Here is a 13,507-nt window from a genome sequence, read left to right on the forward strand (position 1 = left end):
CAATCATCTCTGACTATTTTGAAAAGGCCAATGAAATTGGCGAATGAAATTTGCATGCCTGGCTCCGACCCCGGATATCCGGGTATAAAAGGGTTGCCACGAGGGGAACCATCTCAGACGGAACCACCCTAGTGGGGGGTTACTACGTGTGGGGCACTAGGTCCGGTTAGAGCTATATGAAATAACTCAGCATGATACCCGGCCATAGGCGGCAGGGCTGCTCCGCCGAGCCCGCTGCCCTGAGTGCTTATTGATGGATGGACGGACTGCCTATTCTTCACCCTCGGGGAAAGAAGGGAGGAAGCCCATAGCGCACTGATCCACCTAAGAAGGGGAATGACGCTATGCGCAGGCGTACGCCCTACGACCGCTTGTCTCACTGTTGGCCAGTCTCGAGCTGCCGGTTCCCCATGGAGGTTGCAAGCCTCTGCGAGGTATAGCGTAGCCCAACCCGCAACTCTACAGATGTCTGCCAGAGAGGCGCACTGAGCCGATGCCCACGAGAAGGCCACACCCCGAGCGGAGTGTACCGTCACTCAAATTGGCATGGGCTAGGATGGGCACGTCGAAGTGATGGCGTGTGCGATCCAGCGCGACAACTCTCCTCGGAGACAGCACTCCCATTGCTGACCTCCATAACGGACAAAGAGCTGCTCAGGGCTTTGAAGCCCTCCGTGTGGTTCGAGTAGAGGCGCAATGCGCTTACTGGACACCCCACGTACAGGTTGGGTCTTTCTCCCGGAGTGGGAGTGCCTGCAAGTTCACCACCTAGTTCCCGAAGGGGAGCGGCAGGAACCTTGGGCACGTAAGTCGGCCGGGGTCTCAGGATCACGTGAGAGTCACCAGGCCTGAATTTTGGCAATCGGTGGACACGGAATGCTTGCAGGTGCCTCACCCTCTGGATGGACTCGAGCCCCAGCAGGAGAGCTAACCCCCCTCGCAGAACGAGGAAGGGGGCTCTCCGCAGGGCCCGAAAAAAGGGGACCCAAAGGTCCACCTTAAGGCCCCAAGAGGGTACGGGGCGCGGACAAGGCCTTAGCCCCTCGCGCCCTAGAGGAACCTTATAATCAGGTCATGCCGCCCCAGAGGCTCACCAGCAACTGGTACGTGATAACCGCAATAGCGGGTACCCACGCTCCAATGTGGAAGAGGAGATTACTCCCCAGCCTCTCCTGCAATAGGACAGCACGTTCCCGAGCGAGCAATTCCGCGGGTCTTCTTCTCGAGAAGAGCACCAGGACAAGAAGGGGTGCCACTTAAAGGCATCCAGCCTTGTGGGCATGGCCCTTGCCTGAGTGATAATCTGCACCACTGTGGGGGGTAGATCATGCAGGAACTCCTCGTCCCATCCCCTGCGAGTAGGGCCCTTCACCAGGGGATTTGGCCAGGGGGAGTTGTCGTCAGGAGCAATGGGGCTCACTGGGGGGAAGGCATACTTCCGCTTGTCCCGCGGCCAGCTGTTTGCTAGGGCCTCCGTGTCGAGGGGGGGGGGGGGAGTGTCCAGGGAGTGCCCAGCAGTACTGGGTGGTGTTCAGGGAGGCAACAGGTCCCACTTCCCACGAGGTGTCAACTGACGAGAGAGCGCTTGGCTGTCTGGTTCAGGACACCCGGTGGGCGTGTGACATGCAGGGGCTTTGCCACCTGCTGTCTCCACCAGGGGTGGAGTCGTCACTTCCCACGAGGTGTCACTGACGAGAGAGACCTTGGCTGTCTGGTTTAGGACACCCGGTGGGCGTGTAACGGGAGGAGGCTGTCTCCACGGGAGGAGGCGTTTGGGCGAGTTGCGATGACTGCAGCGAGCGAATGCCACCCTGGGGTTTAGTACGCTACGCCGGTCGTGCTGTCCGGGCCAGTATGCTGGCTCTGCACGAGAGGCCGTAGCCTCATCAGTGCTAGCAGGACAGCTAGCAACTTCAGGCAGTGATATGCCAACGCAGGTGGGGGCCCGTCCAGCGACCCGACACTGCGCGCCCGTTGCACACCGCACCGGCACCCCGTAGGGAGGCGTCTGTAGTTACCACGACCGGCCTCAAGACCTGCCTGGGGTTAGGATGCGACCGCAGCAGGCGTAATGATGACACGCCTACTGCCAGTGCGCCACGCTCTCCAGGGAACTCGTCTCTGTAGTCAGTGCTGTAGCGAACCAATGTGCATCAACAGGAGGGGGACAGACCACCCCCGAGGACACCATGCCCAGGAAACTGATTTCAGGGGACCGCTGGCTGCTGCCTGAAAGTTCAAGCAGCTCAGCACTGACTGTATGCAGGTATGCAGCGACCCCTGGTTCAGTCAGGACCACTTACGTTTGAAAACATATTTTATTGAATAGTAAAGCATCTATTTGGTGTTGGGGTTATGGTTCTGTTCTGGGCCGACTCCGCACGCTCGTCCGGCACGAAAAGGCATCGACAATATCTGCTTTTCCCAACCAGGCACCCTTTCCGGCCGTTTTAATCAACTGAATTGCGTCATCGATTGTGCTGTAAAACAGAGAAACATTTTCGAGAGGTATTAAGCTGTTGATGCTTGGAACATGTTCGTTGTCATGAGGGGCTGACAGATCTATGATTAGACGCTTTTTTCCCGAATATTTTCTTGTGGCTATGCCTATAGGATTAATTCGAAATGTATGGAAGGGAGGGCAGTCGAAAGGTCCGATCATGTAACCCTTTTCGATCTCTTTAGTCAACAAACTATCGACTACTTGTGGTTCCCTGTGAGCTGTGAGGAGATTGGGGGAGACTCGACAAGCCGGCGAGAAACCGTGAAGAAGTCCATTTAATAGATATGTGACGAAACAGCAGTTGGGATGCTTCGTTAATGCTTTGCCGAGTTCAGGAATGTTGACAGGAGTGGAAGGCTTTATTTGTTCTTTTTTAGTGGACGGGATCTTCGTGGACATATTGCCTTCGGATGCCCGTCTCCACAATAACTGCATGCATGAATAAATTTACAATTAGGAAATCTACAAACATTTTAATTGAAATTGAAACACATAGGAGTATGGATGACCTTCTCCTTGGCCACCTCTTTTGGAATGCTGCCTGAATGAGATGGTTTAGCGGACCTCGGGCACAGGGAAGGACTGTCCGTGAACGACCCGCATGATGAGCAGGATAAGGCACGATGGCCAGTAAAATGTCTGCTAATTAAAGTCTAGTCTACCACGGACCAGTCTAGCCTTTGGTTAAACCTTTGAATATACATGGCGGATTTTGCTGAAAAAGATTTGTGGTACTCATAGAACAAGGTTCCGCCGTAAGACATGGCGAGGTCAGAAATAATGGCTAAATACGTGTCTAGCTCGGAGCTATGCTCTGGATGAATTTCGCAAATCACATCTCTGTAGATTCCAAAAGCAACATTTAATTCTGGCATGGTTAAGCAGTTAGAAAGTCTATGATCATTATCTTTCAAAAGCACAGAAATGTCTCCACAGTCTACTAGGCGTTTGTCTTGACTGTCCGAACAAAGCAAAATTTTAACCAAATTAATGTCGATTCCTGCGAGGATTTGCATGCGTAGGTGGGGTGATATTGCAGCGGCTGGAGGAAAGAAAGGAGCTCCGATGATGGGGGCTGGAAGTGCCGTTGCTAGCGACCTGCGTGGTATCGTGCCTAATGGATCAGCCATGGAGGGGTCGAACGCTGCTACCGCCGAGTGAATGGCGGGCATTGAAGAGCAGATAGTTGAGTTTGGTGAAGGCCGACTCTCCAGTACCTGTATCCTGCCGTTAAGGTCGGAAAGAGAGAGCTGAATGCTTTGAAGAGCTTTCATCACAGGGTCCTCGGAGGCATTGCCGACTTTCTCTGAATCGCGCTTTTTTGGTGTATGTCCGGCAGAAGAACGGGCACACCGCTTCCTTTTTGCGGTGGTTTTTCTGGAGCCGTGTTGCGGGCGTCAATGGAGTTTCGGGTATGCATTCCAAAAAGAAATCGAATAATTCCTTGTGTTCGACTCCGAGAGGAGCTTGGATATTAAGGCTACATAGAGTCGCTAGGATCTTTTCGACTGGCCAGTCTGAGATGAGCTGGGTAGGATTTTTACTAGCTAAATGAGAGCTTCTCCTCCTGACGCGAAACGGACTGTCGTCTGTATCACATATTTCCCCGGTATCCTCTGGGAGGAGCATATCATCATCGGAATCCTGAGCAGACATAAATGCCAATAAATGCTGCGCTGTGGTGTGTGTCGGATTAGGATTGGTGCATGTCAGAACTGCTGACTGTCAGCTGGAGCGATCTGAACTGACGTGACCTGCCTGAACTAACGCGATGCTTGATTTTTGGGGATGATGAAGTGCGGCTGTAGAAGCCACTGGACATCTCGGCCGAGGGGACGGTTCGATCGCCTTCGCCAGAGGGGTGGCAGCCCCGGCCTGGAGCACGGGAACATCCCTGCCTCTGCTGAGGTAAGAGGATGCCCGAAGCCCGGCGGAGGTCTGGCGAACTGGATCGAATGCCGAGACGGACCGCACTCCCAGCGATGAGTCCTCGATGAGTGTATCCCAAGAGATCAGCGGGCAATGCCACACTGAAGAAATTGCTCTTTTAGAAAAACACCTCTGGAACTGCCAGGACGCCCAGGGGAATCTCCGCTGCACCGCGTCGTAGAATTCGGAAATTCGTAGAATGTCATCAGATGCGAAGGCTCCGAAGAACAAAAGGTGAATGAATGAGCACGCCGGCTCCCCTTTTATACCCGGATATCCGGGGGCGGAGCCCGGCATGCAAATTTCATTCGCCAATTTCATTGGAGAGGCTGGGGTCGAGCCCAGTGGTGGTCTCGATTTCCCTGGGCTCATCCCGTCAGGAATGCTTTCACGGTGGTTGGTGACCAGATGGTGCTCTCCTCTTTGATGTCTTCTTCCGGGGGGCTGCCTGGGTAGGGGCGATGTTGAAGAGAGGCAGGGCTGCTAGGAAGCAGCAGGGCAGGATGTGATAAATGCTTCTTTACCATCGAGAACTGCTGAGAGAAGTCCTCAACCGTTTGCCAGGTGCAGTGCTCCACAAATAAATTCAAGGAAAGGAGATAAAATGCAGTTATTTATTCACAGCTCAGAAAAACAGAAGACACAGAAGAGTCCAGACGGCAATACCAGGCAGGAGGATCAGAATTCAAATAGCCTCGAGCGCTTGGCCAGGGGTGTGGGCAAATGGGCACTGGACTGATTGTGGGGCTGGGGGGAAAACGGCCCACCGGGGAACTGAGGCAACAGTTAAATCCAATTAAGTAATTAACAAGGCAGAACGGTATAATCCAACAAAATAATTCACACCCCAGGAGAGTGGAGCCCACACACCACCAGAAGGGAGGTTACCTAGAAGCTGGTGAAGCGGAGTCTTTGGGGACGAGAGAAGCAGCAATGCCAGGAGGTCTGTGGAGGAGAAGAGCGATCCCAGAACAGGCGAGGACAAAAGAGATCCATAGCTGTCGGGGCAGCGATCTGAAGGCAGAGGAGAAGGAGAACACCGTGCAGACATCTAGTAGCTCTGGAGCCTAAACGAGACAAGACATCAGTGACTGGGGAGTAGCAAGGCAGGGCAGGGCAAGGCAAGTGAGGTAATGAGAGATGACGAGGGGCGGGGCACACACGCACGGACTCAGAACACATGGGTGGCTGTCACACAAACAATACCCTCAGATTGTCATCAGATAGTTGTAGCAGTATTAAATCAACAGCTTTGATGATTTTACAGCGTGTGATAGAGTAAAAAATATGACAGTTTAGCCGAATCATTTTCCTGCACCTCGCGACTGGAGCAGACATATGAAAGAATAGTGCAGTGTTTCTGGGGATTGTCCTCGGTTGTGTTCAGGGCTGTTTGTGGCAGCACCACCAGCTGTGATGAGCCTTTTCGGGACCGAACCACAATTTAGACAGGGTGCCCACAAAACCGGTGTCCCTGGTCACTAGTACCACTAAAATAACTACTCTTCTCAGGATGTCGGTCTTTTCTGTTTAATCACAGATTTTGTGCCTGTACATAAGCCGACCACCCAGTATATCCAACCGCCAAGCCAAGACTAGGTATTTTTTTAATTTCCATTTTTATTTACAAAAAAACAAATCACTGAAGCATGACATGACGTTTTTGGTTCTGATTATTTTCCTGCACATGTTATGACAGATATGTGTTTTTTATTATTTAATCCTCCTCAGTAGTTTATTAGTTAAATTAATCCCTAACTGAAGTTAAAGTTAACCTAGATTTAGTGCAAAATTTAAACATAAACCAAAAATGTATTAAATATAAATCTGATTATTTTTAAGCAATGTTTACAGTTCGCTGCAACATAATTAGTACATAAACCTTGATTTAATCTAGATTTAAGACTAATCCTTGTTGGTGCAACCCTACCATAGAGTCATAGAATTATTGACATTTTATATATTACATTCTTTTCTATAGAATAGATTTTGCTATTTTGCATAAAATGGCTTGTGATTGTTCAAAATGTGTCAAGACCTAATTTAGATTTAATGTCTATTTAAATCCGTAGCATCAAACCTGAAAAAGTTTCTGACCTGGAAACAGTCATGACAGATTGTCAACGCTTCTCAAACAGGTATAAACATCCTAACAAACCGCATTGCAAAAAAAAAACACAACACATGCAAATACAATATACATCATCAAATTAAAAAAACATGATCAGTTAACAACACAGACAGCAAAAACCAACACATGCTCAAGGCAATTCAAGTCTATTTTACAAGGCTATCTAGTAGGAATTTGTAAAGTGGTATTCATTGTACAATCTTCACGTGAACCAGTGTCAGTTAGGTTTAGGGGTGGGGTTAGAAATGGGGCTTCATTATTGCCTTTTCTTGTCATATGTTTTTGATTAAATGCAAACATAGTTGACAAATAAAAAAATCCTCATACATAACTTGAACTGTTTGGATTAGGGTTGAATTTTGAAGCAATTGCAGATAAACTTAATGAAGTAAAAAACCCAGTTCCCTTTGTGTCAATCTCTCAACATTCTGTCGAGACTGACAGAATGGGGTTTGACTTGAAAACCTATCATCTCCAATTCTACTTTGAAAAGGCCAATGAACTTGGAGAATGTGCCCATTCATTCACCTTTTTGTTCTTTGGAACCTGCGAGGCTTATGCTGAGCGATTTTCGAATCTTTCTACTGGAGTCAGCGGTCCTCTGAAACACTCCGAGGCTGCTGAGGCATATAGCATCCTTGTCGGCAGTCATGCCGCTCGGGTTGATGCATATTAGACCGTTTTAGCATTGGCTTCAGAGTCAGGCTGTAGAGCGTGGCACACCGGCACAAGGCGTGTTCCCATCATGTCTATCTGCCGCCGCACCCTAGCCACAACTCTGTTGTGTCCAGTACGGGCTCTGCGCTTCTACTTGGACCGAACACTACTTCTTTACTTCTACTTCTCCAAACAGAGACCGGCGCACTTGGCTTTCCGATCTCAGGCCCCTGCCCACTGTAGTGACACTCACTCCACCGGGTGCAGCCTCCTCGTGGGCACTGGGGCTTAGAGCGCCTCTCTGGCAGACATCAGAAGAGCTGCGGGTTGGGCTGCATCCAGCCTTTTTCCCACGGACGTCGAACCTGTGTCAGACTGGGTCTTGAGTGAGACTGCTGGCGGCTGGACAAATGCGTGCCAAGGGCACTCTCCCCTCTTTGGGCAAGTAAGCGCGCTATTCCAGCCTCTCTATTTCCTCCACTGGATGAAGTATAGGCTTTCCATCCATCACTAAGCACTTGGGGAGTACGAGCCTGGCAGAGCATCTTGTATTCACGCCCAGCATATGTGAAGTTTCCCTAACGAGGTGAACCCTTGTACCTTGGCTATCGCTCCACACGTAGTGACTTCCCTACTTGAGTAGTGTCTGACCCCCTGTCGAATAACCTGTTACCTCCCCTTGGTGGACTCCACCGCTTCTGTGCACCCCCTGGGTTGGCGCACTACTACTTCCATGAGTTCTTCCTACTTGTGAGACCGTGTAGGCATTCCACATATTCCTTTCGGCAGATGTGGTCTCTGTTGGGTTCCCCCCGTCAGGCGAGGGAGTAGCGCTTACCAGGGCTCCTTACGGTGTCAGTGGCCTCCACGCCTCTAGAGTAGCAAGGCCACCACCTGTTCGGCCGGTAGTAAGAACCTCTTGTTGTGGTGACACGAATTGATGTCTTACTATACGGTTGGATGGTTGCGATTCGCGAGGACGCTCGCCTAGGGCGGTCTCCATCAGGGAACAGCGATTACATACACAACCAAGACGTTCCCTTTCTGTCGGTCTCTCGACGTTGTGCCGTCACAATCGCTGGAGGAGGTCATGGGTCACCACGTGGGGAACCATCTCATGAGAATACGTCAGATGAAACCGCCCTGCTGGGGGGTTACTTCGTGTAGGGCATTAGGTCCGGTTAGAGCTATACGTGATAACTCAGTTTATACCCGGCCACAGGAGGCAGGGCTGCTCCGCCCAGCCTGCCGCCATGGAGTGCTTAGTGATCGATGGAATGCCTATTCTTCATCCGAGGGGAAAGAAGTGAGTCAGAATAGCGCACTGACCCGCCTATGAGGGGGAAGGTGCTTTTGCAGGCATACACCCTACCGGTCGCCGGTCTCACGAGTTGCACGACTAAGGCGTAAACCCTTGTGTAGGTGTTCTACAGATGTCTGCCAGAGAGCCAGAACCCACAAGGAGGGGGGCCTCTGGAGCTGTGCGCTAGGGCATCCGTACCGAGGGGTCCTTGGTAAGGGAGTATCATAGCGGGCAATGGCTGGTGTTCAGGGAGGCAACTCGTCTACCTGCGCCCGCCCGAACTGCACCCAAATGAGCCGGACTGGGGGTGGAGTCGCCACTCTTTCTAAAGCGCCGACTAATGAGAGAGCACGTCTGCTGTCTGGTTCAGGTCGCCCACGATGTGTGTGGCATGCAGGGACTGAGGTGTCGGGCGGGTTGCGTTTACTGCAGTGAGCAAATGCCACCCTGGCGGTTTGATATACGCTACGGAAGTTGTGTCTCGTTGTCCCGACTCTGGGCAAGGTTGAGCCAGAGGTGATTCTCCGGGGCCACAAGTGTGGACATCGTCCGACCCAGGGTCCGCGCCATCACCTCGGTTGCCCGGAGGGAAAGGTCGGTGACGGCGTGAAGTTCCTGCATGATGGTTGATTCGGTTTTACCCGGCGGCATGGCATGAAGAGCGGAATAAGTTTGGCCCGCGGCATTGTAAGCCTTCGACACCAGAGATGCCAAACACCTACCAGCTTTGGACAGAAGACTAGGTCGACCTCCCCAGGTGGCCGACAATTGCACCGCGACAGCATGCTCCATCTGGGGCACATCGACATAGCCCTTAGCTGCCCCCCCCCCATCGAGGGAAGTGAGGGTTGACAGAGTCAGTTTGACAGGAGGGCGCCTAAAGGGGGTGCCTTACCGAGCTCCTAATTCACCTCGGGAAAAAATGGTACTGGGACCTGGAGCGGCTTGGAATCGCGTTGGGACCCGATGTACCACTTATCCAGTCGCAAGCGCAGGGGATAGGCGGTGTTGTGCACCACAGCCCAACGCTCACGGCAGCCCGAGAGAGCATGGCTGACATCTCGATGTCCGCTTCATCCTGAGCTCGACAGATATCCGGGGCGGAGTCCGGCATGCAAATATAATTCCCCAATTTCATTTGCCTTTTCAAAATAGTCAGAAGATGATAGGTTCTCAAGTCAAACCCCATCTGTCGGTTCGACAAAACGTCGAGAGACTGACAGAAAGGGAACCGAGGTTACATAAGTCACAGAGACTTTTTCTATTGCTCCACCAAAACCTTTACAAAACCTGGTCTTTACATTAATGTGCCATGTGAAATGTGGACGTACAAATATCACATAATGACACATGTTGTTCATATACACATTAATATGTCACAAAGTGCAGTATAAAATTATTATGTTTTTCTAACACTACAGTGAAATGAGTTGTGCAAAAACTGAGGAACTCATCAAGAAAAGCATCTTAATTAAAGATGGAAATCCTGCTCGATATCGTCTGCAAACAACATCAGATCATCAGAATCAATCAAAGTCACATAGAAAGATCATCATTGGTGAAAGAGACCCAGATAAATCTCATAAAATCATTCTGCTGGTTGGAGAAACAGGCACCGGAAAAACAACCCTCATCAATACTATGATCAACTACATGTGTGGTGTGAAGAGAGAAGACAAGATCTGGATTGAGATCACAGATGATCAGAGTGACAGAACATCAGTTCACAGTCAGACCCCCCTCATCACTGTCTATGGATTTTATATACCAGAGAGTTCACTTGACCTAACAATCATTGACACACCAGGATATGGAGACACTCGAGGAACTGAGCATGATAAACAGATCGCCAAGAGTTTCCTGCATTTATGTAAATCTGATAATGTGGTGAAGCAAATCGATGCTGTTTGTCTTGTGATTAAAGCAGATCAAAATCGACTAACTGACAGTCAGCGATACATATTTGATGCTTTTCAGTCTTTATTGGGTGAAGATATTAAAGAAAACATTGTGTTACTCATCACACACTCAACTGGGCTTCCTCCTCAAAATGCTCTTACAGCCGTCAAAGAAGCTCAAGTCAAGTGTGCTGTAGATGAGAAGAATCAACCCATTTATTTTCTGTTTGACAACTGTCTGTCAGAGACTCTTGAAGAAGAATTTCAAACAACACAGGAACGATCCTGGAATCTCAGTTACAGAGGAATGGCAGGAATGTTTTACTTTCTTGACAAGAAAAAACAAGCAGGATTAAAAATGACTAAAAACACTTTGGAAAAAAGGCAAAAGTTGGAGGAAATCATCTCCGAACTAAAAGCACATGTTCAAACAATGGAGCAAAAGCAACATGAGTTGAAACAGGCTCAAAATGATCTGGAGAAACACAAAGAAAACAAGAACTTTGAGTACACAGTTGAAGTGTCCTACAGAGTAAAGGTTGATATTGATCCTGCTGTAGCTTATCAGGCGATGTGCTGCACCATATGTGAGAAGAACTGTCACTATCCAGGATGCTGGTGGGTTAAAAATAACTCCTGGTGTCATGTATTTAAAAATGATCACTGCACAGTGTGTCCAAAGAAATGCCACTTCAGCAAACATGTCAAAGAAGATAAAATATATGCAACACAGAACAAGTCTGAGAAGAGGATTAATGAAGATTTAAAGAAGAAATATGATGATAATTATGAGAAAAGTCTGTCTCTGATCAACCAGCTGAAGGAATTAAACAACAAGAAAATCAAGCTGGTAATGGAAGCTTTTAACTGTGTGGATGGTCTGGAGACTTTTGCCCTGAACACTGATTCTCTGTTCACACTTAAGCACATTGATTTTCTCATTGAGAATATGAAGGAAATCAAAGAACCTGAAAAAGCTGAAGAACTGGAGAACATCAAGAAGAGAGCAGGGGAAAATCAAGCACCACATACAGCTTAACACATTTGCTTCATTTAGTATACCCAGATCAATAAACATGCAAGTAAGTGCTCCCTCAAATCACACCAGCTTGGGCAACCTGATCCACTGTAATCGATTGCAATATTTTTGTGACATTCCCCCTACTCCTTACACAAAAACACCAGAGAAAAGATGCCCAGCGTTCCTGCTCATATGTGTGAACATGCCATAGGCCTGCTGCAGGGAGTCATGAGGATGACCGATTTGACCAGAGCAATCTTCTGCAGTATCTGTTTTGTGAGACACCAACATAAAGGGTGACAGGACGGACAGATGATCATCCCAGCAATGGCAGACCTGGGATTTCTAGGGCCATTCCCTTAAAGATTTTCAAAAGTTTGTATGGTAACACATCAAAGCAAGAACAGGCAAATCAGCTATATAACCTTAGGAGATACACAAAAAAGACTTTTTATATTTTTACAAGACAAGTAACAAGAACAAAGACAGATTAACTGTGAAAAAAACGATTTGGGGAATATTTTATATAAACTATAGATGCAGAAAATTCCACTATGTTAAAGGCAAAATCAGCAGTGTTTAATAAGGTACAATTAACTCTCATAGTGTATATATAATCCAAAAAAATATATTTTCAAACCAAGGGGGCATGAGAAACAGTGGAACCATATGTTGGACATCTTTTATATGAGTTAGCTGTATTTGTTTTTATAAGCAAAGAATAATCTATAAAAGCGATGCACGGAAGAATGGGGTTCTCTGAAATGAAGAGGAGGAAGCTTTTTATTAGGAGAGAAGATTCTGCTCCCAGGGGTCCTCAATCTCCTCTATGGACAGCACCACTGCCCCAAAAGACAAAGAATAAACCTACACAAACAAACCAACACAAAAAGCAGGTATGCAGGCCTTCACAATCTGCAATAAAAGGTGCATAAATTCTGTGATTCTTTATATAGTCATTGAACCTTTTTAAAATGGCTTTTGCAATAAATAAATCATGTCTACATCTGTAACAGTTGTCTTCAGTTTGGTTTTGTCTTCTGTGTTCATTGTTAGTTAATAAGTCCTTCGTCTGATTCTATTCCCTTGTTATTTAAGCCCTGTGTTTTGCCCTATTCCTTGGTCCGATAGTGATTTTGTTTCGTGTGCTTGTGGTGTTTGTCTTTATTGTGTGATTTATTCAAAGTTACCCTTTTGGATTACCGTCCTCATCTTGCCAATTGATAATACTCTTAAGCCATGTGTAAAACGAACCAACTTCCATGTCTCTACGATGTTCCTATGCATTGATTTTGCTATTGCTAAAGGATTGCTAGGCTAACCAGTTTGGTTGTTATGGGCGTGGCTTAGCATCTACCAATTGATGAGGCCCTAAACTAAGAGTGAAACGAACCAACTCCTGTGTCTCTATGATGTTCCAATGCAGAACTGATTGGTTGCCTGACTAAAATTAGCCCAACCACATGTCTCTACGACACTGCGCTGGAAAGATATCCATACCGTATGTGGGAGTATAGTAATATGATCTGAAACCACATTTATCAAAAGACTATTCAAAGATTATTGTGTGTATGATTTAACGTTACAATCAGTATACCTGATCAATGATTATTCACATAAATGCACTTAATATTCTTTTAAGCATGTTTAAGAGAACATTTGAGCACTATGCAGCAATATAAAATCCAGTAATGTCTGTGAGACCTAGAAGCCTGAGGCCTAAAGTTTAATCAAGTTCAGAGGATGAGGCACAGAAAACCTAGGTACTTTCCACTGACCATTGTAACTAAGATGGTTACATTGTATACAATTATTTAAAAAATAGCTAATAATGAGCCAACCACCATCTATTGGTGGCGGAAGAACAGCAATTGGTTAATACAAATAAGTGATAACAGGGTCTTTCAAGAGAGTTTTTACTTTAACTGTAGGCTGGAGAACACTGTATTTTCAGATGTTTTGGAAAGATCTCACTTTGTTTGGCTTGAACTCTTTGACACCTGGACCTTATTTGTCTAAGCAAATATTTTAAATACAAGATCAACTTTCTACTTCATAAGTTGCA

General features: G+C 47.7%; 2 protein-coding genes across 2 annotated transcripts in view; one reads left to right on the forward strand and one right to left on the reverse strand.

Annotated features, from left to right (window-relative positions):
* The window catches only part of sspo (SCO-spondin), a gene marked incomplete at both ends in the record, with an annotated part of 68,270 nt that extends 63,311 nt beyond the window's left edge, over positions 1-4,959 (reverse strand). Inside the window, 1 exon segment of the mRNA XM_079487953.1 lies at positions 4,825-4,959. Coding sequence (XP_079344079.1) covers positions 4,825-4,959 — 135 coding nt within the window.
* Positions 4,960-6,510: 1,551 nt separating this feature from the next.
* LOC306888827 (uncharacterized protein) lies at positions 6,511-12,448 on the forward strand. The gene is made up of 2 exons (XM_079447319.1): positions 6,511-6,570; positions 9,945-12,448. The coding sequence occupies exons 1-2, from the start codon at positions 6,542-6,544 to the stop codon at positions 11,458-11,460; spliced, it is 1,545 nt and encodes a 514-aa protein (XP_079303445.1). The 5' UTR covers positions 6,511-6,541; the 3' UTR covers positions 11,461-12,448.
* The last annotated feature ends 1,059 nt before the right edge of the window (positions 12,449-13,507 follow it).

The sequence above is a fragment of the Barbatula barbatula genome (genome assembly GCF_947034865.1).
Source record: "Barbatula barbatula genome assembly, chromosome: 23".
In the NCBI taxonomy this organism is placed as follows: Eukaryota; Metazoa; Chordata; class Actinopteri; order Cypriniformes; family Nemacheilidae; genus Barbatula; species Barbatula barbatula.